This window comes from Capra hircus, chromosome 9 (genome assembly GCF_001704415.2).
Source record: "Capra hircus breed San Clemente chromosome 9, ASM170441v1, whole genome shotgun sequence".
Lineage (NCBI taxonomy): Eukaryota > Metazoa > Chordata > Mammalia > Artiodactyla > Bovidae > Capra > Capra hircus.
The window spans coordinates 52,703,447-52,730,799 of record NC_030816.1 but is presented as its reverse complement, the minus strand read 5'-3'; the positions used below and the strand labels follow the sequence as shown (position 1 = coordinate 52,730,799).

Sequence of the window (27,353 nt, the reverse complement as noted above, 5' to 3'; positions counted from 1 at the left end):
ACTAACACACAAAAAAGATGACCTTATCATTATAGGGGACTGGAATGTAAAATTAGGAAGTCAAGAAACACCTGGGGTAACAGGCAAATTTGGCCTTGGAATGTGGAATGAAGCAGGGCAAAGGCTAATCGAGTTTTGCCAAGAGAATGCACTGGTCATAGCAAACACCCTCTTCCAACAACACAAGAGAAGACTCTGCACATGGACATCACCAGATAGTAAACACCGAAATCAGATTGATTGTATTCTTTGCAGCCAAAGATGGAGAAGCCCTATACAGTCAGCAAAAACAAGAGTGGGAGCTGACTGTGGCTCAGATCATTAACTCCTTATTGCCAAATTCAGACTTAAATTGAAGAAAGTAGGGAAAACTACTAGACCATTCAGGTATGACCTAAGTCAAATATCCCTTATGATTATACAGTGGAAGTGAGAAATAGATTTAAGGGACTAGATCTGATAGATAGAGTGCCTGATGAACTATGGACAGAGGTTTGTGACATTGTACAGGAGACAGGGATCAAGACCATCCCCATGGAAAAGAAATGCAAAAAAGCAAAATGGCTGTCTGGGGAGGCCTTACAAATAGCTGTGAAAAGAAGAGAAGCAAAAAGCAAAGGAGAAAAGGAAAGATAGAAGCATCTGAATGCAGAGCTCCAAAGAATAGCAAGAAGAGATAAGAAAGCCTTCTTCAGCGATCAGTGCAAAGAAATAGAGGAAAAGAACAAAATGGGAAAGACTAGAGATCTCTTCAAGAAAATTAGAGATACCAAGGGAACATTTCGTGCAAAGATGGGCTCAATAAAGGACAAAAATGGTATGGCCCTAACAGAAGCAGAAGATATTAAGAAGAGGTGGCAAGAATACACAGAAGAACTGTGCAAAAAAGATCTTCATGACCCAGATAATCATGATGGTGTGATCACTCTTCTAGAGCCAGACATCCTGGAATGTGAAGTCAAGTGGGCCTAAGGGAGCATCACTATGAACAAAGCTAGTGGAGGTGATGGAATCCCAGTGGAGCTATTTCAAATCCTAAAAGATGATGCTGTGAAAGTGCTGCACTCAGTATGCCAGCTCTCCAAGGCGGGCTTCAGCAATACATGAATCATGAACTTCCAGATGTTCAACCTGGTTTTAGAAAAGGCAGAGAGAGGAACCAGAGATCAAATTGCCAACATCCACTGGATCATGGAAAAAGCAAGAGAGTTCCAGAAAAACATCTATTTCTGCTTTATTGACTATGCCAAAGCCTTTGACTGTGTGGATCACAATAAACTGCGGAAAATTCTGAGAGAGATGGGAATACCAGACCACCTGACCTGCCTCTTGAGAAACCTATATGCAGATCAGGAAGCAACAGTTAGAACTGGACATGGAACAAGAGACTGGTTCCAAATGGGAAAAGGAGTACGTCAAGGCTGTATGTTGTCACCCTGCTTATTAAACTTCTATGCAGAGTACATCATGAGAAACACTGGACTGGAAGAACCACAAGCTGGAATCAAGATTGCCAGGAGAAATATCAATAACCTCAGATATGCAGATGACACCACCCTTATGGCAGAAAGTGAAGAGGAACTAAAAAGCTTCTTGATGAAAGTGAGAGGAGAGTGAAAAAGTTGGCCTAAAGCTCAACATTCAGAAAACGAAGATCATGGCATCCGGTCCCATCACTTCATGGGAAATAGATGGGGAAACAGTGGAAACAGTGTCCGACTTTTATGTTTTGGGGCTCCAAAATCACTGCAGATGGTGATTGCAGCCATGAAATTAAAAGACGCTTACTCCTTGGAAGGAACGTTATGACCAACCTAGACAGCATATTGAAAAGCAGCGACATTACTTTGCCAACAAAGGTCCATCTAGTCAAGGCTATGGTTTTTCCAGTGGTCATGTATGGATGTGAGAGTTGGACTGTGAAGAAAGCTGAGCACCAAAGAATTGATGCTTTTGAACTGTGATGTTGGAGAAGACTCTTGAGAGTCCTTTGGACTGGAAGGAAATCCAGCCAGTCCATTCTAAAGGAGATCAGTCCTGGGTGTTTTTTGGAAGGAATGATGCTAAAGCTGAAACTCCAATGCTTTGGCCACCTCACGCGAAGAGTTGAGTCATTGGAAGACTCTGATGCTGGGAGGGATTGGGGGCAGGACGGAAAAGGGATGACAGAGAATGAGGTGGCTGGATGGCATCATCTACTCAATGGATGTGAGTTTGAGTGAACTCCCTGAGTCGGTGATGGACAGGGAGGCCTGGCGTGCTGCAATTCATGCGGTTGCAAAGAGTCGGACACAACTGAGTGACTGAACTGAACTGAACTGAGCTAGGGCTTACTGGCTTACATGGGAGGGATGTAATGGCTGATGACTGTGACACCCTTAAGTTCCTCAGCTAACAGCTGTTTCATTGCAGGCATTGTTCTCCCTCTTGGGGGCCCACCAGGCTCAGAAATTCACATTTGAAGGCCTGAAGTCCCTGATGGCTTTTTTATCCTTGTTTATTAATGTGGCAGGAGATATCCATTTCACACAATATAATACATTTAAGGTCATTAGTCTGGCTTTTGAGGGCCTAAAAATAATGTACCAAGTAAATATTCTCAACATGCACCTTACTTTGAGCAAAGTGAAGTGCTTTGAGTGAATCGTTAGCTTTGACAAACTCTGTACCTTTGCTTCTTTGAATATCTTTCTCCTTATTCTACCTGTTAAAATTCTGCATAGCCCCAGAGGTGGTACTTTACACATAACTGGATATTCCATAAATATTTAGTAAATAAAATTTCAATTTCTATTAGTGATTGTCCATTTATAATTATGTATATATTTTTTACATATTTTCTATTTTAGTGTAAATTTATATATTCAGGAAATGTACATAAAGATTCTGATGACAGTATTATTTGACCTGATTATTTTAATTATTATATAGCATTTATTGAATAATATATTATGATTTTCTGTTATGATCTTTTACAATTGGTCTTTTAGGTTGTTCCCAAAATTTTGCTAATATAAATAGTGCTATGATGAGTATCTTGGTGCCTGGATCTTTCTGTATATGTAAATATTTTCCCAGGTAAATTCCTGAATTACTAAATAGAAGAGTTGCATATTTTAAGATTTTTAGTGTATATTGAGAAGGTGTCCTCCAGAAAGGTTGTTTAAACGTAATTCCCATTTTTAAGTCTGGCAACAAATACTGTTAGTTGTTTTCCTTGAGGTGAAAATCTCACTTTGTTCATTTTGAAGAAAATGTCTATCAGATACCCAAGTCCAAGTAACTAGTGTATAGGTCATTCATTTTCTTTTACTTATAAACAGCCTTTCAAGAAAAAACACAGTTTGATATGCAAATCAAACAATTGCCTAAATGTTTTTCCTCAGGGAAACCATCTTACTTAGCAGCATAAGTATTTTTGAGAACTTCCCATTTGTCACACAGCATATAAAAAAGGTCCTGAAACCAAGGGTTCAGGTTTAAGAAAGTTTTTTTTTTTTTCTAATTATGGAAGTATATTCTCAAATGAAATCAATTCCCTCCATCCCCATGGTCTGTGGTGGTGAAGAATATCATGATTGAGGCCATTGCCTTGCTATGTGCTGAGATGCAGTTTTACCCACATTGCTTTTTTAAAAACCGTTGCAAATGTCAACACAGTGAAAAAGGTAAATAACATCTTAGTGTTACTGAATTGGCCGAAAAGTTCCTTTAGGTTTTCCCATAAGACATTATGGAAAAACCCAAATGAACATTTTAACCAACCCAATATTGACACTAGTCAAGACCTCATGGGTATCTGGGCATTGGGATTCTCCAGAGGTCTATAGACGACACTTGGAGAACATTTTTCTAAACTGTCCCTGCATATGCTCTCATTCTGTCCCTCCCTTGTTGACTAATTGAATCTGCTTTTTAGTTTTTCAGAGCAGTGTAAGAATGTCTAGTTTTGATCAGAAGGAAATGGTAGCATCTCATGGAGTTGGAGTCATGTTGCTTTTATGTTACTTTTCTCCCACGGTAGGTTCATCGTTGGGTCAACTATGAATCCATGCTGAAAGAATGCCTGGTGGGCAGGATGGCCATGAAACCTGCTCTTCCTAAAGGTACGTGGATCCAGGACTAAACTGGCATTGGTGTTTGACACAGGTGTACTATCTTTTAGAGGGATTTCAGTAAATAGATTTAAATAAATCACTAAATCATTCTCATTTCACTGGCCTCCTAGTCCAGCCACTATAAAGGCTTTTCTTTAGTTATTTAGAATGAAACAGTGACTTTACCTGAAAAATTTGACTGTTTTGAGAGAACTTTCCATAGTGTGGGGAATAAACATAATTGAAGTGAAAGGACTTTGTTTACTCGGTTTTTGCTAGTCTTTTGTTACAAGACTCTATGTAACCAGTCTCGTTACATACAGTAGCTTAAACACTTGATTAGAGTTGACTTTTAGACTAGTTTCCTAGAGTGTAATTGTTTGAATATGTAATTGTATTCCCATGACTCAAAAATCAGAAAATATAAAAAGTTATACAGTGAAATTTTCCTTCCCATCTTTATCTCCCATTCCTTGACTATTTATCATAGACAACCCATATTCTGATTTTAAAGTACTTTTTTGAAAAACCCGTTTCTTGCCCTTACCTTGACAACTGCCACTCTGCAATCAGCACAGTGTTGGAGAGCATCTCTTTACTCCTAAGCTTCTTTTGGAATAGTGCCCTTTGCAAAGTTTCAACATGCGGTAAGAGTGGCAGAAGCACTTTGCATGAGTCCTTTACTGTGGATGGAATGGAGTCATTTATTTTGAACAACTCTTGATTTTGAAACTTGTTTGACCTGACTCTGCTACTATTTATGTAGTTAAGTGAGTTTTGTATTTCCAGGCTTTATTGATGGAGGTCTCCTTTGGCTGTGTCAACTTACCTAGATTTGAACCCTTGTTCCATGGCCTGTTGATGGTGCCATAAAAATAGCTCTTTCTATCACTGAGCCTCAAGTTTTTTTTTAATCTATGCAAAGATTGATAGGGCTAATAATTCATATGAGTAAATCAGCATGATAGCAGTGTAACAGATACACAAAAAGGCTTTTTTCTTTCTACTAATACTACTACAAAACAAATAAGCATTACACGTATCTAGGCAGACTTCAGAAGTATTGCAAGTTGAGTTGCAGACCTCCACAGTAAAGCAGATACCACAGTAAAGGAAGTCACATGAATTTTTTGGTTTCCCAGTGCATATAAAAGTTATATTTACCCTCTACTATAGTCTGTTAAGTATGCAATAGCAGTATGTCTGCAAAAACAATGTACATACCTTAATTGAAAAACACTTCTGTATTGCTCATCCTGTTCGTGAGCCCAGTTGTCTTCTGTTCATACTGTTTGCACTGTTTGCTGAACCCAGGGTAGGCAAGGCAAAAGCTACAAGGCTGGAAGGAGATTTGAGGCGCTATAAGAAGTGCAGACACGTTTATTCTCTCCTGGCTGAAACAGCAGCCATGACACAACCTCTTTCCTGGCTGATGCAGCAGCCATAGCAGCAGCCACAACATAACCATAACATAGCCATAAGAGAACCATAACATAACCTCATATAACATAATCATGATGTCATTCCAGTGTAGCCTCAGTGCTGCATCAGCCAGGGCTTTCATGGTGAAACTCATACAGGCATGCCACATAAGGTAGCCCGTGACCAAGGGAACACCTCATGTGCAGGGCTAAAAGTGATCTCAGCTATTACATAATCATTATTTACAAAACGCAGGGCAAGAGTAAGAGGCCTTGGGGCGAGAGAGCCTGACCATGCCATCCTGGCTAATTTGCTCTTTCCCTACAGCTTTATTACTGAAAAAAAAGCTAACCATCATCTGAACCTTCAGCAAGTTGTAATATTTTTGCTGGTGGAGTGTCTTGCCTTGATTTTGATGACTGCTAACTTATCAGGGTGGTGGTTGATTCCTGGAGTTGGGGCAGCTGTGGAGTTTCTTAAGATAAGACCACAATGGAATTTGCCACATTGATCGATTCTTCCTTTCATGAATGATTTTTCTGTACTATATAGACCTATTTGATAGCATTTTACCCACAGTAGAACTTCTTTCAAAATCAGTCAGTCCCCTCAAATACTGCTGCTGCTACTTTATCAACTGAGTTTATGTAATATTCTAAATCCTTTGTTGTCATTTCAACAATGTTCACAGCATCTGGACTGGGAGTAGGTTTCATCTCAGGAAACCACATTTTGTGCTTATCCATAAAAATCAACTCCTCATTCCAGAGAGGCGGTCCTAAGATGGCAAAGGAATAGGACAGGGAGAGCACTTTCTCCCCCAAAATTCATCAAAAGAACATTTGAACGCTGAGTAAATTCCACAAAACAACTTCTGAATGCCAGCAGAGGACATCAGGCACCCAGAAAAGCAGCCCATTGTCTTCAAAAGGAGATGGAGAAGTCTTGAGGCTACTGTAAAAATAAGACTGAAAACCAGAAGCAGGAGGCTTAAGTCCAAATCCTGAGAACACCAGAGAACTCCTGACTCCAGGGAACATTAATTGACATGAGCTCATCAAACGCCTCCGTACCTACACTGAAACCAAGCACCACCCAAGGGCCAACAAGTTCCAGAGCAAGACATACCATGCAAATTCTCCAGCAACACAGGAACATAGCCCTGAGCTTCAATATACAGGCTGCCCAAAGTCACTCCAAACCCATTTACATATCATAACTCATTACTGGACACTTTATTGCATTCTAGAGACAAGAAATCCAGCTCCACCCACCAGAACACCAATACAAGCTTCCCTAATCAGGAAACCTTGACAAACCACCCAGACAACCCCACCCACAGCCAGGAAACTCCACAATAAAGAGAATTCCACAAACTTCCAGAATACAGAAAGGCCACCCCAAACTCAGCAATATAAACAAGATGAAGAGAGAGAGGAATACCCAGCAGGTAAAGGAACAGGATAAATGCCCACCAAACCAAACAAAAGAGGAAGAGATAGGGAATCTACCTGATAAAGAATTCCGAATAATAGTGAAAATGATCCAAAATCTTGAAAACAAAATGGAATCACAGATAAATAGCCTAGAGACAAGGATTGAGAAGATGCAAGAAAGGTTTAACAAAGACCTAGAAGAAATAAAAAGAGTCAATAAATAATGAATAATGCAATAAATGATATCAAAAACACTCTGGAGGGAACAAATAGTAGAATAACAGAGGCAGAAGACTGGATAAGTGAGGTAGAAGATAGAATGGTAGAAATAAATGAATCAGAGGAAAAAAGAAAAATGAATTAAAAGAAATAAGGACAACCTCAGAGACCTCTGAGACAATGTTAAACGCCTCAACATCTGAATCATAGGAGTCCCAGAAGAAGAAGACAAAAAGAAAGACCATGAGAAAATACTTGAGGAGATCATAGTTGAAAACTTACCTAAAATGGGGAAGGAAATAATCACCCAAGTAAAAGAAACCAGAGAGTCCCAAACAGGATAAACCCAAGGCGAAACACCCCAAGACACATATTAATCAAATTATCAAAGATCAAACACAAAGAATGAATATTAAAAGCAGCAAGGGAAAAGCAACAAATAACACACAAGGGGATTCCCATAAGGATAACAGCTGATCTTTCAGTAGAAACTCTTCAGGCCAGGAGGAAATGGCAGGACATAGTTAGTGATGAAAGAAAATAACCTACAGCCCAGATTACTGTACCCAGCAAGGATCTCATTCAAATATGAAGGAGAAATCAAAAGCTATCCAGACAAGCAAAAGCTGAGAGAATTCAGCACCACCAAACCAGCTCTCCAACTAATGCTAAAGGATCTTCCCTAGACAGGAAACACAAAAGGGGAGTATAAACTCGAACCCCAAACAATAAAGTAAATGGCAACGGGATCATACTTATCAATAATTACCTTAAATGTAAATGGGTTGAATGCCCCAACCAAAAGACAAAGACTGGCTGAATGGATACAAAAACAAGACCCCTATATATATTGTCTATAAGAAACCCACCTCAAAACAAGGGACACATACACTGAAAGTGAAGGGCTGGAAAAAGATATTCCACGCAAATAGAGACAAAAAGAACGCAGGAGTAGCAATACTCATATCAGATAAAATAGACTTTAAAACAAAAGCTGTGAAAAGAAACAAAGATGGACACTACATAATGATCAAAGGATCAATCCAAGAAGAAGATATAACAATTATAAATATATGTACACCCAACATAGGAGCACCACAATATGTAAGACAAATGCTAACAAGTATGAAAGGGGAAATTACAATAGCACAATAATAGTGGGAGACTTTAATACCCCACTCACACCTATGGATAGATCAACTAAACAGAAAATTAACAAAGAAACACAAACTTTAAATGATACAATAGACCAGTTAGACCTAACTGATATCTATAGGACATTTCACCCCAAAACAATAAATTCACCTTTTTCTCAAGTGCACATGGAACCTTCTCCAGGATAGATCACATCCTGGGCCATAAATCTAGCCTTGGTAAATTCAAAAAAATTGAAATCATTTCAAGCATCTTTTCTGACAACATTGCAGTAAGATTAGATCTCAATTACAGAAGAAAAACTATTAAAAATTCCAACATATGGAGGCTGAACAACATGCTGCTGAATAACCAACAAATCATAAAAGAAATCAAAAAAGAAATCAGAATATGCATAGAAATGAATGAAAATGAAAATACAACAACCCAAAACCTGTGGGATGCTGTAAAAGCAGTGCTAAGGGGAAGGTTCATAGCAATACAGGCATACCTCAAGAAACAAGAAAAAAGTCAAATAAATAACCTAACTCTACACCTAAAGCAACTAGAAAAGGAAGAAATGAAGAACCCTAGGGTTAGTAGAAGGAAAGAAATCTTAAAAATTAGGGCAGAAATAAATGCCAAAGAAACAAAAGAGACCATAGCAAAAATCAACAAAGCCAAAAGCTGGTTCTTTGAGAGGATAAATAAAATTGACAAACCATTAGCTAGACTTGTCAAGAAACAAAGAGAGAAAAATCAAATCAATAAAATTAGAAATGAAAATGGAGAGATCACAACAGACAACACAAATACAAAGGATCATAAAAGACTACTATCAGCAATTATATACCAATAAAATTGACAACTTGGAAGAAATGGACAAATTCTTAGGAAAGTACAACTTTCCAAAACTGAACCAGGAAGAAATAGAAAATCTTCACAGACCCATCACAAGCACGGAAATTGAAACTGTAATCAGAAATCTTCCAGCAAACAAAAGCCCAGGTCCAGACAGCTTCACAGCTGAATTCTACCAAAAATTTCTAGAAGAGCTAACACCTATCCTACTCAAACTCTTCCAGAAAATTGCAGAGGAAGGTAAACTTCCAAACTCCTTCTATGAGGCCACCATCACCCTAATACCAAAACCTGACAAAGATGCCACAAAGAAAGAAAACTACAGGCCAATATCACTGATGAACATAGATGCAAATATCCTTAACAAAATTCTAACAATCAGAATCCAACAACATATTAAAAAGATCATACACCATGACCAAGTGGGCTTTATCCCAGAGATGCAAGGATTCTTCAATATCCACAAATCAATCAGTGTAATACACCACATTAACACATTGAAAAACAAAAGCCATATGATTATCTCAATAGATGCAGAGAAAGCCTTTGACAAAATTCAACATCCATTTATGATAAAAACTCTCCGGAAAGCAGGAATAGAAGGAACATACCTCAACATAATAAAAGCTATATATGACAAACATTATCTTCAGCAAACATTATCCTCAGTGGTGAAAAACTGAAAGCATTTCCCCTAAAGTCAGGAACAAGACAGTGGTGCCCACTTTGACCACTACTATTCAACATAGTTTTGGAAGGTTTAGCCACAGAAATCAGAGCAGAAAAAGAAATAAAAGGAATCTAAGTTGGAAAAGAAGCAGTAAAACTCTCACTGTTTGTAGAAGACATGATCCTCTGTATAGAAAACCCTAAAGACTCCACCAGAAAATTACTAGAGCTAATCAATGGATATAGTAAAGTTGCAGGATATAAAATCAACACAGAGAAATCCCTTGCATTCCTATATACTAATAATGAGAAAATAGAGAAATTAAGGAAACAATTCCATTCACCATTGCAATGAAAAGAATAAAATACTTAGGAATATATCTACATAAAGAAACAAAAGACCTATATATAGAAAACTATAAAACACTGGTGAAAGAAATCAAAGAGCACACTAATAGAGGGAGAAATATACCATGTTCATGGATCAGAAGAATCAATATAGTGAAAATGAGTATACTACCCAAAGCAATCTATAGATTCACTGCAATCCCTATCAAGCTACCAACAGTATTTTTCAGAAAACTAGAACAAATAATTTCACAATTTGTATGGAAATACAAAAAACCTCAAATAGCTAAAGCAATCTTGAGAAAGAAGAATGGAACTAGACAAATCAACCTTCCTGACTTCAGGCTCTATTACAAAGCCACAGACATCAAGAGAGTATGGTACCGGCACAAAGACAGAAATATAGATCAGTGGAACAAAATAGAAAGCCCAGAGATAATCCACACACATATGGACACCTTATCTTTGACAAAGGAGGCAAGAATATACAATGGAGAAAAGACAATATCTTTAACAAGTGATGCTGGGAAAACTGGTCAACCACTTGTAAAAGAATGAAACTAGAATACTTTCTAACACCATACACAAAAATAAACTCAAAATGGATTAAAGATCTAAAGGTAAAACCAGAAACTATAAAACTCTTAGAGGAAAATATAGGCAAAACACTCTCCGATATAAATCACAGCAGGATCCTCTATGACCCACCTCCCAGAATTTTGGAAATGAAAGCAAAAATAAACAAATGGGACCTAATTAAAATTAAAAGCTCCTGCACAACAAAGAAAACTATAAACAAGGTGAAAAGACAGCCTTCAGAATGAGAGAATATAATAGCAAATGAAGCAACTGGCAGTTAATCTCAAAAATATACAAGCAACTCCTGCAGCTCAATTCCAAAAAAATAAATGACCCAATCAAAAAATGGGCCAAAGAACTGAACAGACATTTCTCCAAAGAAGACATACAGATGGCTAACAAACACATGAAAAGATGCTCAACATCACTCATTATCAGAGAAATTCAAATCAAAACCACAATGAGGTACCATTTCACGCCAGTCAGAATGGCTACTATCCAAAAGTCTACAAGCAATAAATGCTGGAGAGGGTGTGGAGAAAAGGGAACGCTCTTGCACTGTTGGTGGGAATGCAAGCTAGTACAGCCACTTTGGAGAACAGTGTGGAGATTCCTTAAAAAACTGGAGTAGAACTACCATATGACCCAGCAATCCCACTACTGGGCATACACACTGAGGAAACCTGAATTGAGAGACACATGTACCCCAGTGTTCATTGCAGCACTGTTTATAATAGCCGGGACATGGAAGCAACCTAGATGTCTGTCAGCAGATGAATGGATAAGAAAGCTGTGGTACATACACACAATGGAGTATTACTCAGCCATTAAAAAGAATACATTTGAATCAGTTCTAGTGAGGTGGCTGAAACTGGAGCCTATTATACAGAGTGAAGTAAGCCAAAAAGAAAAACATCAATACAGTATACTAATGCATATATATGGAATTTAGAAAGATGGTAATGATAACCCTGTATGCGAGACAGCAAAAGAGACACAAATGTATACAACAGTCTTTTGGACTCTGTGGGAGAGGGCGAAGGTGGGATGATTTGAGTGAATGGCATTGAAACATATATAATATCAAATGTGAAACAAATCTCCAGTCCAAGTTCTATGCATGATACAGGATGGTCAGAGCTGATGCACTGGGATGACCCAGAGGGATGGTATGGGGAGGGACGTGGGAGGGGGGTTCAGGATGGGGAACACGTGTACACCCGTGGCAGATTCATGTTGATGTATGGCAAAACCAATACAATATTGTAATTAGCCTCCAATTAAAATAAATTTATATTTAAAAAAAGAATCAACTCCTCATCTATCAAGTTTCATGATGAAATTATAGCAACTCAGTCCCATTTTCAGGTTTCACTTCTAGTTCTCCTGTTATGTCCTCCGCATCTGCAGTTACTCACTCCACGATAGTCTTGAACCCCTCAGAGTTATCTGTGAGGGTTAGAATGAACTTCTTCCGAACTCCTCTGAAAGTTTGTATTTTGACCTCTTCCCATGAATCATGAATTGTCTTGGTGGCATCTAGAATAGTTACTCCTTTCTAGAAGGTTTTCAGTTTTCTTTGCCAAGATCCATCAGGAGACTCACTATCTATGGCAGCTATATAGCCTTATAAAATATATTTCTTAACTAAGAAGACTTGAAAGTCAAAATGACTCTTTGATCCACAGGCCACAGAGTGGATGTTGTGTTGTTGTTGTTTAGTCACTCACTCATATCTTGACTCTTTAGTGACCCCATGGACTTTAGCCCACCAGGCTCCTCTGCCAATGGAATTCTCCAGGCAAGAATGCTGGAGGGGGTTGCCTTCCTCAAAGGATCTTCCTGTCCCAAGGATCAAACCTGCGTCTTTTGCTTGGCAGGCACTTTCTTTACCGCTGAGCCACTAGAGAAGCCTAGATGTTGTGTTAGCAGGCATGAAAAGAGCATGAATCTTGTGCATCTCCAAACTGTTTGATATAGAAAACTTAGTTTTCAGCCTGTCTTGTCTTTCGTCATGCCTTCCTCACTAAGCCTAATCATTTCTAGCTTTTGATTTAAAATGAGAGTCATGGAACTCATCCTTTCACTTGAACACTTCAAGGCCATTGTAGTGTTATGTTCATGGGCCTAATATCAAATTGTTGTGTCTCAGAGAATAGAAACACTCCCAAGGAGAGGAAGAGAGAGGGAAATGGCCAGTCCATGGAACAGTCAAATCATACACATTTATGGATTAAATTTGCAGTCTTACGTGGGTATGCAGTTCATGGTGCTTCCAAATAATTACAGTGGTAGGGGCAGGAGGAGAAGGGGACAACCGAGGATGAGATGGCTGGATGGCATCACGGACTCGATGGACATGAGTCTGAGTGAACTCCGGGAGATGATGATGGACAGGGAAGCCTGGCGTGCTGCGATTCATGGGGTCGCAAAGAGTCGGACACGACTGAGCTGAACTGAACATCAGATCACTGATCACAGATCACCATAACAAATATAATAATGATGAAAAAAATTGAAATATTGCCAGAATTACCAAAATGTGACCCAGAAACCTGAAATGAGCAAATGCTTTTGGAAAAATGGCCCCAGTAGACCTGCTCTATGCCAGGTTGCCACAAGCCTTCAGTTTTTTAGGAACGCTATAACTGCAAAGTGGATAAAGCAATGCACAATAAACCAGGTCTGCCAGTACACCAAAAGCAAATTACTTTGAACTTTAGTGTCCGACAGTTCTTCCAAACCAGGTTACTTTTGCAAACAAATACCTTTCTTTTCTTAATTGCTCCAGAGCTCACCAGATCACTGCCAGCAGGGAACACGTTCTTAACTAAAATTTCTAAGTGACTAACTTTCAGTTCAGTTCAGTTGAGTCGGTCAGTCGTGTCCAACTCTTTGCGACCCCATGAATTGCAGCACACCAGGCCTCCCTGTCCATCACCAACTCCCGGAGTTCACTCAGACTTATGTCCATCGAGTCAGTGATGCCATCCAGACATCTCATCCTCTGTCGTCCCCTTCTCCTCCTGCCCCCAATCCCTCCCAACATCAGAGTCTTTTCCAATGAGTCAACTCTTCACATGAGGTGGCCAGAGTACTGGAGTTTCAGCTTTCGCATCATGCCTTCCAAAGAAATCCCAGGGCTGATGTCCTTCAGAATGGACTAACTTCACTTCACCCTAAATATTACATGTCTTGTTTACACAGTCTGATACTAAAGATCACATGCTTCTCTGTAATACCTTTCAGGGTGGTCAGAAAGTCTCCCAGCTCCTTAGGCTTCTGTGTCATAGGCATGAAACAAATGAAAGGACTCTTAAGATTTCCTTCCTGCCTGCCTGGAAATGAAAGACAGAGAACCTTCAAAATGTTTCACCAAATACAGCAGACCCTGTTTAAAATGAGCAGATTCCACAGGGAAGTTGCCAGGTTAAGGGGAAAAAAGTAGTTAGAAGGAGCAATTCAAAGTGATAAGCTAGTTCTCATACCTTCACTTTCAGAAAACACTTATCAGATACTCGAACTTAGAGCCACACAGGAATTTTAATGGTCACATAGGAAAAGAAAGATCAGATCTTGGGTCGGTAAAGGGAAGGAATTAGAACTGAGATCCCTGCCTGTGGCTTGGCTCCTGAAGTCTGTATAATCAGTGAAATGAGAATGCTTAACGGAAAAATCTATCCAACAACAAAGGGGGATGTCAGTATAGTCTGCCTTGACCTTGTTTATGAGGTGATGGGGGAGAGGAAAGAGAAGTTTCCTTTGAGAATTTGTAGCCACAGTCTTACCCATATATGAGTTGGGAATTCAAATATATACCACCTATGTAGTCCTAGAAACCTCAAACCGGAAGTAAAATGGTCTCCCATTACTGGTTTCCCAGGCTGCTTGGCAGATTTATAGATACCTTTTTAGTGGAAAAACTTTCAATCTAAAACCCTCAAAATTCCCACAGGTATAGAGCAGCAGTTATTAGTGTACAGTGAAAAATTAAACAATGCCTGAGGAAACAAGTCAGCAGAAATAAAGACAGAATTTCACTCCTTGGACTTTATTATTTGTATACAGAATAAATAATTTTGTTTGATGTGGTTAGGAAGATAAGAATAAATTAATAACATAGTAAAGAAGGAGACTAGTAATTGTGTAGAATTAAAAAAAATAGAACCTTTGGAAATGAAAAATCGAGCTGGTGAAATAAAAAAGTGCATAACATGAATAGTGAGCGATTAGACATACAGCAGTCCAATGAACTATAAAATTGAGCAGCAGAAATTGGACAGGATGTGGTACAGAGAAACAAAATGATAGAAAAACATTCAAGAGCCACAGGGAATACAGTAATAAGATCTAACACTTATAATCAGATTTCCAGAAGGAAGTAGTAGTGAGAATGAGGAAGAGGCATCTGAATGGCTGAGAACTTTCCAGAACTGATAAATCACAAATGTCAGAGATAGCAAATTCGCCAAATCCTGATCAAGATAAATAAAAAGAAATCTACACATATTCTTTTTGTAGTCAGCTTGAAGAACACCAAGACAATGAGAAGATATGAAAAACAGCCAGAGAGACACAGAGTCACTGAGAAACCGGTATATTGACAGCTAATTTACTCATGTAATTTACAAGCTGTTATCGCTAATTTATTAGAATATCAGTAGAAAACAGAAGCCAATAGAACATTACCTTGGATGTTCTGAGAGAAAATATGACAACATAAACTTATTTAGTAACAAGGTTGAAATAAAATTAGTTGGATGGGGAAAGAGGTGGGAGAGGAGTTCAAGATGGGGAACACATGGACACCCATGGCTGATTCGTGTCAATGTATGGCAAAACCACTATAATATTGTAAAATAATTAGCCTCCAATTAAAATAAATAAATTAATTTAAAATAAAAAAGACTAACAAAAGCAAATTTATGAAACTAAAATCAGCAGGGTGGAGGACACTGAGGATTTGACTGAATCTTAATGGTAAAGAACTAAACTGTCATGGGTATTCCTTCTCCTTCTCACCACCTGGTTCAGCAAAGTACAAACGTATTTCTCACCCAGAATGAGACATGGACTCTGAAATACTGTGCATTCATAAATTAAATGTTCTCTTTTTCACACTGTCTGTAGCCCTGAGTGATTCCTGAGGTTGCATGATCTGTAGAAAGAACACAGGTTTCATATAGACAACCACGGCTTCGGATCTCATCTCTGCCTCAGATTACACTCATATGCTTTTGTGATCTTCAGCATCAGTTAACAGACATGAGTTTGTTTGTTTTTTTTTTTTCCTTCAGCAGTAAAATGGGGTTTAAGAATGAAACATCCCAGAGTCATTGTGAAGATTAAATGTTTGTTAACCACTCGACGCATTAGAAGCAACAATTGGCAGGGACAGTAGAAGTGGGTGTTGCTATTAGTGGCTACCTTTGCCCCTCTGTTCCTGTGATGCTCAGGCTGCTTATGTTTTCTGTTCCCTTTTTGTACCCTTGTAATTATCAGCATGTACTGATGTGTCTTACCGTGGCTCTGTTTCTGGGAAAAATCAAGTATTATCATCATTATTGACAGGGCATGTGAGAGCATGGTTGTGAATCTCTGTTTCACTATAAAGCCTTTGGGGATTACAAATGTTTTGCTGGGGTGTGGCCAGTAACAGGTAGTGATATAAGGCAGCTTGCAAGGTATTAGGGAGCAAAGACAGGGATTCTGCAGGAAAGTGTTGATTGCAAGTAAATGGATCAGGTTTTGTTTTGTTTTTTTTTTAACAGTAGAGACTTTAAGATCTAACCAGTTACAGTTTGACTTGCAGGCTAACAAGAGGAGTGAATCATGTAAAAGGGACCAGAGTAACTGAAGAGAAGGGTTTAATATGTCAGAAATAAAGAATATTCTTTATTTTAAAGAATTTATTAATTAAAGTGAAATATTTTTTAAGAGTATTTCATATGCCTTTTATCTATAGGCAGGGTTGATCATTGCAGTCTACTGGCCTGAGACTTAGGGATAGAACTGTTAGATGGGGTAGCAGTGTCATTGTCCAAACTGGGATGGATTTGAGAAAGCATGAGGCTTCTATTAGTAGTTACACTAGTTCAAGAGAGGGCAGGCAGTAAACGGTGACTCTCCGTGGCAAACTCAAGCATGTATTCACATGCTCTAATCTGCAATTAGAACTTCTAGATGAAATGGAAACAGAGATGAAATGGGAATAGAAGATGAAAACAGAGACAGTAGGCAGTAGATGGAGACTTGCTAACATGAGGATTTACAAGGGGTTGGGAGGGATGATGGATATACTGAAGAGAAATTTTGTACATGGACTTCTTCCCATACGAGATCCCCGAAACCATGTTTTAGGTGGGGTGACTGCCAGACCCCAGTGCAGGGAGGATCCAGAAGTAGCATTTCATAGGCATCCCCACAGCTGAGCAGATTTGAGAGGACAGTTTTTCATTTATCACCTGTCTTCTAATGGGGGAGTGATGTCTGAAAAGAACACAGAAGAGCTAACTGTCAGAATATAAAACAGGTAATACTAGTGAGCCCTTACCAAGCCAAAATTCAATGTGCTTTTTATAATCCTTTGTTTAAAAAGGATTGTAGTTTGTTTCATGCTTTAGAAAGATACCAATAACGAATGAAAGGAGAAACTTTGCTTGAAAAGGTGAGCTTCAGTCACTGCTGATTTATTTATGTGAAACACTTCCTTCTCTGGCAAAGATGAAAAATGTTCTTACTTTTTGCCCTTTTTTTAATCCTTTGCTGTCTCTATTATAGCTACTGGCCACATGTGGCTGGCTAGTGAGCATGGGAATTCTCTCCATATTGAAATGTGCTGGAAGCCTAAGCGCTGCATTTTAAGAATTAGGATGAAAAATTATAAAATATCTCATAACTTTACATTGATTACATTGTCATGTGGAAATGATAATATTCTGAATATGTTGTATTAAGTAAAATATATATTATTAAAGTTAATTTGACCTGTTCTTTTTGTACTTTGTTAATGTGGTTATGTGGTATGGATGTGAGACTTGGACTGTAAAGAAAGCTGAGTGCTGAAGAATTGATGCTTTTGAACTATGGTGTTGGAAAAGATTCTTGAGAGTCCCTTGGACTGCAAGGAGATCTAACCAGTCTATCCTAAAGAAGATCAGTCCTGGGTGTTCATTGGAAAGACTGATGTTGACGCTGAGACTCCAGTACTTTGGCCACCTGATGCAAACAACTGACTCATTGGAAAAGACCCTGATGCTGGGAAAGATTGAAGGTGGGAGGAGAAGGGAACGACAGAGGATGAGATGGTTGGATGGCATCACCGACTCAGCGGACATGAGTTTGAGCAAACTCTGGGAGCTGGTGATGGACAGGGAGGTCAGGAGTGCTGCGATTCATGGGGTCGCAAAGAGTCAGACACAACTGAGCAACTGAACTGAACTGAATGTGGTTTTTAAAACATTTTAAATTATACTTGTGACTTGTATTATATTTCTTCAGGACAGCACTGTTCCAGACCTAAATGTACTTTTAAAATTTTAATTTTGGTGGCGGGGCGGGGGCTCACTGCTTGGTTTATGGGATCTTACTTCCCAGACCAGGGATTGCACCCAGCCCAGGTGGTGAAAGCACTGAGTCCTAACCACTGGACAACCAGGGAATTCCCTTTATTTCCTGATTTTCAATAATTATTTATTGGAAAAAAATGACAGAACCCCAGCTGAAATCATTTTTTTAAATAGTCACATTTTCTTTATATATATGTGTATATATGTGAATGTATATTCAGTTAAAGAATATTTATTCTTTAATTGCAATATAGTTGATTTACAGTGCGTTAATTTCTGCACAGAAAAGTGAATCACTTACATATTTATATAGATATAGATATATATACACAAACACAACCTATTTTTGAAATTCTTTTCTATTATGGTTTTTCATAGGATATTGAATATGGTTCTCTGTGCCATACGGTAGGACCTTGTTGTTTATCCATCCTATATGTAATAGCTTATATCTGCTAACCTCAAACTTCCACTCCATCCCTTCCTTACTTCCCCTTCCTCTTGGCAAACATAAGTCTGTTCTTTACCTCTGTGAGTCTGTTTCTGTTTTGTGGATAGGTTCATTTGTGTCAAATTTCAGACTCCACATAGAAGTGAGATCATGTAGTATTTGTCTTTCTCTTTCTGGCTTACTTCACTTAGTATGATAAGTGTATCCATGTTGCTACACATGGCATTGTTTTGTTCTTTTTCGGGCTGAATAGTGTTCCATTGTATGTACAACATCTTTTTTGTCCATTCATCTGTTGATGAACATTTAGAGAGTTTCTGTATCTTGGCTAATGTGACTCTTGTTGCTAGCTTTGTCTGTATCTTTTTTAATTAGAGTTTTCTCTAGATACACACTCAGGAATGGGATTGCTGGTTATCGTTCATTCGCTCAGCCATGTCCCACTCTTTGCGACCCCAGCATGGACTGCAGCATGCTAGGCTTCCCTTCCCTTCACTCTCTCCGGGAGTTTGCTCAGGCTTATGTCCATTGAGTCAGTGATGCCATCCAACCATCTCATTCTGTGTCACCACCTTCTCCTCCTGCCTTCAGTCTTTGCCACAGCATCAGGGTCTTTTTTAATGAGTCAGCTTTTCGTATCAGGTGGCCAAAGTTTTGGAGCTTCGGCTTCAGCATCAGTCCTTTCAATGAATATTCATGGCTGATTTCCTTTAGATGGACTGGTTTGATCTCCTTGCTGTCCAAGGGACTCTCAGGAATCTTCTCCATCATATGGTACCATTAGGTACCATACGCTATGGTACCATAGCACCAGCATATGGTAATACTGTTTTTAGGTTTTTGAGGAACCCCTGTACTGTTTTCCATACTAGTGACTGTACCAATTTATACTCCCACCAACAGTGTAGGAGGTCCCCTTTTCTCCACATCCTTTCCAGCATTTATTTGTAATGATGGTCATTCTGTAAAATAGTCACATTTTCTAATGGCATAGCTCATGTCAGAAATGTGCATGTGTGTGTGTGCACACACACACTTGTACTTGCTCAGTCTTGTCTGACTCTTTGTAAAACATAAGCTGTATCCCACCAGGCTCCTCTGTCCTTGAAATTGTTCAAGCAAGAATATTGGAGTGGGTTGCCATTTCCTTCTCCAGGGAATCTTCCCAACCTAGGGATCGAACCCAGATCTCTTGTATCTCCTGTATTAGCAGACAGATTCTTTACCACTAGCACCACTTGGGTGTTTCTTCTTAATTTCTCATAGGTTTATCATGATTTCTAATATTAATGCTTTATGTTTTGACTTTTCATGTTTGTTTTCTCAAGCAGCTACTGACTATAAAGCACTTAGAGCCATAGACCAGGAGAATACTTTCAAGGTGAAAGAGGGATTCTGTTCTAACAACCTCAGTTTAAAAGTTCAGATACTGAAGCTTGTAGGTATATATACCTTCCTTAACTAATAATAGTTATTTAATTGGAAAAGTTCACCCTTGAAAGAAATCCTGGATACTTCTTTTTGTAAGGTAGCGATCACCTCATTAAAGTTATCCTCTTTAGAATAATCTATTTTCCTTTGGTATACACCAGTGGTTCTTGGATTGATTTCTCTCCCTGCCAGACTGGTGGCTCAGATGGTAAAGCATCTGTCTACAATGTGGGAGACCTGGGTTCAATCCCTGGGTCAGGAAGATTCCCTAGAGAAGGAAATGGCAATCCACTCCAGTGCTCTTGCCTAGAAAATCCCGTGGATGGAGGAGCCTGGTGTCCATGGGGTCGCAAACAGTCGGACACAACTGAGCGACTTCACTTCAGAGACACTAGAGGCTTCCCAGGTGACTCAATGGTAAAGAATCTGCCTGCCAATCCCAGAGCCACAAGAGATGTTGGTTCGCTCTTTGGATTGGGAGGAGCCCCTGGAGGAGGAAATGGCAACCCACTCCAGTATTCTTGCCTGGAAAAATCCATGGTCAGAGGAGCCTGGCAGGCTACAGTCCATGTTTACTCAAAGAGTTGGACATGACAGAGTGAGTTTCACTTTCCAGAAAGCAGAGGCTCTTAGCAGAGTAATGCACTCTAACCAATGTTATAAGAAGATGCAAATTTTCTTGGCCATGGAGCCAACCAAATAGTAGAATTAGTTAACAAGACAGAATGTTAAGTTTTTTGTTAAAGAGGAAAGTATCTCGTGCCTAAAATGACTCAGATGTGACTATGCTTCATAATAAAGAATAGTCTCTTTTTATTTCTGTGACTCAGTTTTCCAAAAGAATTGCAAAGATAAGACTTGTAGAGCTTTAAAGGTTTTATGGATCATTTAAGTAGGTATTCTCTTCTTGCTGGTACTTCTTATATTAAAGAAAAAAAAAAAGCTCTGAAAAAAGCAGTTAATTTAGCAGGATCTGACAGGTTCAAATCAATTCACATCACATGGGAAATAATCATAGGAGATGATTTTTTTTTCCCTCTAGAAACAAATTACTTGGAAGAAATGTTTAAAATCTGTGAGTCTCTTAGATAAAAGCAAATTAATTTACATGATCAATGAGATTCATCGAACTGCCAAATATGTTGTGCCCTGAAAATAGACTTAATTTACTTTTGTTATGGTGAGTTTGTTATTTGTTCTAAGATAAAACCAATGATCGCAAGTACAGTAGCAAAGACAGGTAAAATTGGATGGAGGTCAGTTGCCAAGCCAGACCATCAGTGATCCCTTGCAAACTAATGACTAGATTTTTATCTAGAGGTTGAGAAACAAAACTCATTTTGAGACATAATTTAAATGGTTTGTAGGCCTTGTGTCTTTTGAGAAAGTATTAACTCTCTCAATGGCATATTAAGAAAAATGATGTTCAGTTCAGGGGATATAAAGTTTAACCTCAGCTTTACTGCTGAAGAGCCGTGGGTTTCATTCAAGTCCTGACCTCTATTTTCAACCTTCACTGAGGAAAATGGATGATAATTTGGTGTGTGTTGTTAAGATCCCTTTCAGCTCTGAACTTATTTCAGTAAAATGGGGAAAATAAAAGAATGGTTATTTGACCTCCTTAATCATAGTTATTTTATGACGTGAGTGACAAGTGGTACTAATATTATGAGGTCTCTGGTTGATTGAAAATTAAAATATAAAAAAATTTGAAAGCTTGGATGTACATATTTTGGTTTCTTTTCCTACAAAACAAGGTGATGTCATGTTAAGTAATGTCTATCAATTCAGTTTACTTGAATATTTTGTGTTAGCTTGGCATTCTTTTTTTTTTTTTTCTCTTTAAGAGAACTCTGGCAACTTGCTGAGGGTTTTATTTTGACATATGGTTATAAAACTTGTGGTGATCAAGGTATAATATAGATTTGTGAGCTGGTTGCCATCCTGAAAGAAAACACCCATTAAACTTTTTCTGGCTTGTAACCCTAATGATTGATTATATTGATATACAAGTGAAAATCTTAACATATTTCAGCACTTGGCCATTTAAATTTGAATAATCATTTTAAGTGCTCACCTAGTTAAGAGAGAAAGGTAGTAAGGTGTCTTTCTTTGGGTTAATAAATATGTTTCTGATATAAAGTGTAATCTAATAAATTTTGGATAGTTTTGACTAATTTAGATAATGACAACCTGGAGAAAACTTAGGTCTTTATGTGCGTTCTAAAGAAATTCACCAAGATATTGGGGTGGGGGGGAATCCAGAAAAGGACGGGAAAGCCTAGTGAATTCTGAGACAAACATCTGCAGAAATGACTTCGCAGTCTTCAGAGATGAAATGACTTACTTAAAAGATAGGCCATCTGTTTATCAGCCTTATTTCTCCCCTCAGGGCTTTTCTTGAAGAAAGCCCTTGTAGAAGAGGGCTGTTATCCTTATGTCAATAATAGAAACTGATCTTCTCTGATGTTACACTTTTCTTAACTAACTTTTTTATTTTCCTAAACTGCTGTACAGACTATCATGAGGAAAAGAAAGTCTTAAATGGTAAGTCGTATACATTTATAGTAAAAACCTGAATCATATTCACATGATTGTATACAAAATGTCTTACAGAATTATTTGGGATATTTAGATATTTTTATGCAAAAGATGTGTTTACTTGCTAAGCTTAGAGGATTTGACAGGACTCTGTAGATCCCTCATTGAAGCTATGACTCTTTCTATAGCCCTTTCTGTGGCATCTCTGAACTTGTGTTCATCTGTCCTCAGCTTGAAGACAGCAAGTCCCCTATATACGAACGAGTTCTGTTCCAAGAGTGTCTTCATAAGTCCAATTTGTTCATAAGTTCAACAAAGTTAGCCTAGGTACTCAACTAACACAATAGGCTATATAGTAGTGTATAACAGGTTTATAATACTTTTCACACAACTAATAAATTTAAAAAAACAAAAAAGAAAACATTTTTAGTCTTATAGTACTTTGAAAAGTACAACAATACCAGCTGCATCACTGCTGCTTTTGCACTTGCTTCCAAGTATCCTGGGCTTGAAATAAAGATACTGTACTAGTATACTCTGTACCCGGCTTCCCAGGTGGCACTAGTGGTAAAGAACCCAGCTGCCAGTGCAGAAGGCAAAGGAGATACAGGTTCAGTCCCTTGGTGGGGAAGATCCCTTGGAGGAGGGCATGGCAACTCACTCCAGTATTCTTGCCTGGAGAATCTCATGGACAGAGGAGGCTGGAAAGCTAAACTCCACGGGGTCTCAGAGAGTTGGACACAACTGAAGCAACTTAGCACACATGCACTCTATACAGAGCTGTACAGTGCAGTACACAAAAGCACAACCACTTGTAGAGGATGCACGCATGTGACAGTGTACACTATACACATGAACTGACTTACGTGATTTGACATGTGAATGCACGTTTGCATCTTCGAAAGTTCGAGACTTCAAGGTTCTTATGTAGGGGACTTCACTATACTTGGATTGACTCGGAGTTCCCCCCTCCGATGCCAGGCTGAGGGCACCTCTCCCTCAGGCACAGGGCTCTCCTTCAGTGTCTATTGCAGATACTGAGTAGCCTATTAATCCCCTCTTCTCTGGGCTCGGCAGCTCTCCTCAGCCATTCGCTATGATTTGGAATCATGACTGACCCCTAATCATGACTGACCCCTAACCCCCTCAAAAATTTTGGTGTGAGACTTTCGAAACTGCATGGGGCTACTCTGACCGAACTGTAATGCTAATATATGTTTTAAAATGCATTTTTTCCTTCCTATTTTGGACAGGAAAGTTGTAGAAATTCAACTAGCAAGCTAGATTGCCAGATGAATTTCCTCTTCTTTTTCAAGTAGAGGAGATAGTCTTCTATAGACTAATATATGCAGTTTGTGATGTGCCACCTGAAGTTGTTTGTCTGACAGGGTCACCACATTAAAGGAAGGACTGTTCTTGGGTTTCAGCTGATACTTTATTCTTCCATGATACTAGGCAAACAGCCTTTCCTTAAAGGCTAATTACTGATTGGCTACTTCCTTTCCCGCCACATTGCTTTCCTTTGGGTGCATGGCACTTAACATGTCAGTTAACAGTGGCCTTAAAAATGTGATATTACATTGTCCAGTGGTCTGGCCAGCACAGTTACCTCTTTTATATGAATATGTATGCCTCAAATATTTGGCTTATATAAGTGTTTATGGTTAAGTCAGCGTATTTACAGACGTCATCTGCCTGCCTTCTGTGTCATTATTTAAACGTCATTTAAAACACTGAAGCCAGCATTCCTCTAGAGACCCAGTCTCTTTAAATTGACATAAGTCCATCAATTCGCTCGTGTTTTAACAGAAGATACTCTGGATAAGAAGAGTCTTGAAAATCTCTAAACTACCATCTCTCCTAGGTGCCTCCCAACACTGACTTTATAATTACCATGACTCCTAATTGAGAATTCTAAGACTCGCCAAAGCCTAATTTTTTTTTTCCTGCACAAAGAGTACACTCCTATTGTAGAAGAAAAATAGTTACTGTTTACAGAATCTCTGAAGCTCTTCCATGGTCTCAGAGTTTTCAAAAACAATTCAAAAACCAGAGCCTTGGTGGCCATTTAAAATGTGATGTTGAGACACACCCGCAAGAAAGTCTAAAATGAAAAAGACAGAATACCACGTGTCAGCAAGGTAGTGGAGCAACCAGGCATCCATACCGTTATGGTAAAAACTGTAAGTTGGTATGACCTTTTTGGAAAACTGTTTAGCAGTGTTTACTAAAGCTACACATACTCATGTCCTGTATACCTACCAGATATGTAGATGGATGTTCTTTAAGAATGAGTGTGTACATGTACCAAGAATATTAATAACAGCACTATAGATAATCACCAAAAACTGCCAAAATATCCGTCAACAGTAGAATGAATAGATTCTAGTATATGGTATATTCAGAGAGTATAATAATAGTCAGTAGTAAAACAGAACAAACGACTAATGCATTCAGCAGCATGGATAACATCTCAGAAAGCTCCAGACCTGACTCATTGCTTACTATTAATCATGCTAATTTGACATTAAGTGTAACGTCTATGGAACTGTCCCCAAAACCCAGACCAAAAGAAAGCATGTTTTATGATTCCACTTTTTCACAAAGGCCAAATGCAGGCAAAAACTAACTGTGATGTTAAAAGTCAGAATAGTGATTATCTTGGGGGAGAGGTGGTAAATGGAAGGGCACAAGGAGGGTGATGGTTACAAGGGTATGTTTTACAGATGAAAATTCATTGAGTAGTATATTTATGACTTGTCTCCTTTTATAATATTTCAATAAAAAGTTTACTGGAGAGATGGGGTAAAAAAAAGAAAAATGCCACGTAGATGAACTGAAGCTATTTTGTTTATTTTTCTTTGTGAAGGCATGCTTCCTCAGAGCCAAGTGACAGATACACTTGCCAAAGAAAGTCCTAGTTCTCCAAGGTATGCTTTCTAATTTTACTTTCTTTAAAGCTTAATCAGTTCTACACCAAAATATGCACATTAAAAAAAATGGCTCTAAGTTAGATTTATTGCTTATTATATTAATCATACTTTTTTGATACAAGAACTGCACTGCCTCATTTATCAGGCATTGTTGAAAAATTAGCTGTTTCCTAAATATGAATTTTTAGCATAACTGAAGTATAACCCATTTTAAACACCACAACCCATTTTAAACACCAACTTAAAAAAAGAACTATTTAAAACTATTTTTTTCTGATTATCACATATATATTCATGGTAGCAAACTTGGAAACATGAGGAAATACAAAAGAAAGTGGTAAAAGTTGGTCCCATCAACCCTAAATATATACTCTTAATATTTGGTTTATTCCATCCACTTTGATTCATGTAGTACCTATTTACATATTATTCTGACAGTATTGGTATTACAGTATATTCTGTGATCAATTTTGTATGTCATGAAATATTCTGCAAAGGCATTTTCTGGTCTGTATTCCATCATATGATGGAAATTGATCAAGTATCCATAATTTATTCAACTGTAATATGCTTCCCTAGTGGCTCAGGGGTCAAGAATCCTTCCGCTAATGCAGGAGATGCAGGTTCAACCCCTGTGTCGGGAAGATCCTCTAGAGAAGGAAATGGCAACTCACTCCAGTATTCTTGCCTGGGAAATCACATGGACAGAGGAGGAGCCTGGCAGGCTACAGTCCATGGGGTTGCAAAAGAGACACAACTTAGCAACTGAACAACAACAGCATTAGTTTGCATGTCTAGTTTGTTTTATCAGTGTTTTAATGAAAATTCTTGGAAATGTATTGCACTTAGTAAATTAAGCAATCCATGTATAATTTTGTTAATGATATTTCACATGCCCTCGGGTTATGTGTGTTATGTCATTTTTCTCTTAGCACCTTTCCCCACAAGGTGAGTCTGTAACAGTAGCATCCTGCTATACTTTTTATATCTGTTATTTCATATACAATTTTAAGTTAAGGGCCTCGGGGTATCTCTTGTAAGATTCACACCGGGGGCCTGTATACAGGTAATAAGAACAAAAACTAAATCAATTTGATCAGAAGTCTTATAAAACAGATGATGTAGCTTTTCCTTAAATTTTTGCTGTTGACTGTTAAATATCCTTGGTGAATTAATTTCGTGGGTAATATATTTGTGACAGGAAAGAGTCAAGGTAATAAGCATGTAGATTTTGTCATTTTCCTTCATAAAATATCTTGTGTTATTGCTCTGATACAAGGCATTTTAGATGTGTAACCTTTATAAAAAGTGCCTTGTCGAGGAGGTGGTTTGTTTTTATCCCAGTTGGTATACCTGTAGTATATGTCCATGTATTTGCTGGTATACATGAAGTATTGTTGTTGTTCAGTTACTAAGTTATATCTGAATCCTTGCAGCCCCATGGAGTACAGCAAGCCAGGCTTCCCTGTCCTTCACCATCTCCCGGAGTTTGCTCAGACTCATGGTCATTGAGTCAATGATGCCATCCATCCATCTTATCCTCTGTCGCCCTTCTCCTCATGCCCTCAATCTTTCCCAACATCAGGGTCTTTTCCAAGGAGTCGACTCTTCCCATCAGGTGGCCAAAGTATTGGAGCTTCAGCATCAGTCCTTCTACTGAATAC

The 27,353-nt window shown here is 38.5% G+C and overlaps 1 protein-coding gene across 2 annotated transcripts in view; it reads left to right on the top strand.

Annotated features, from left to right (window-relative positions):
• LOC102184907 (cytochrome b5 reductase 4) overlaps window positions 1–27,353 on the top strand; it is a 116,546-nt gene that overhangs the window by 37,880 nt on the left and 51,313 nt on the right. The window contains exons 4-6 of one of the 2 annotated variants that reach the window (XM_005684721.3): window positions 4,025–4,106; window positions 22,733–22,762; window positions 25,626–25,686. In XM_005684721.3, coding sequence (XP_005684778.1) covers window positions 4,025–4,106; window positions 22,733–22,762; window positions 25,626–25,686 — 173 coding nt within the window. The remainder of the gene's footprint in view (window positions 1–4,024; window positions 4,107–22,732; window positions 22,763–25,625; window positions 25,687–27,353) is intronic. The other variant, XM_005684722.3, reaches the window with a different exon arrangement.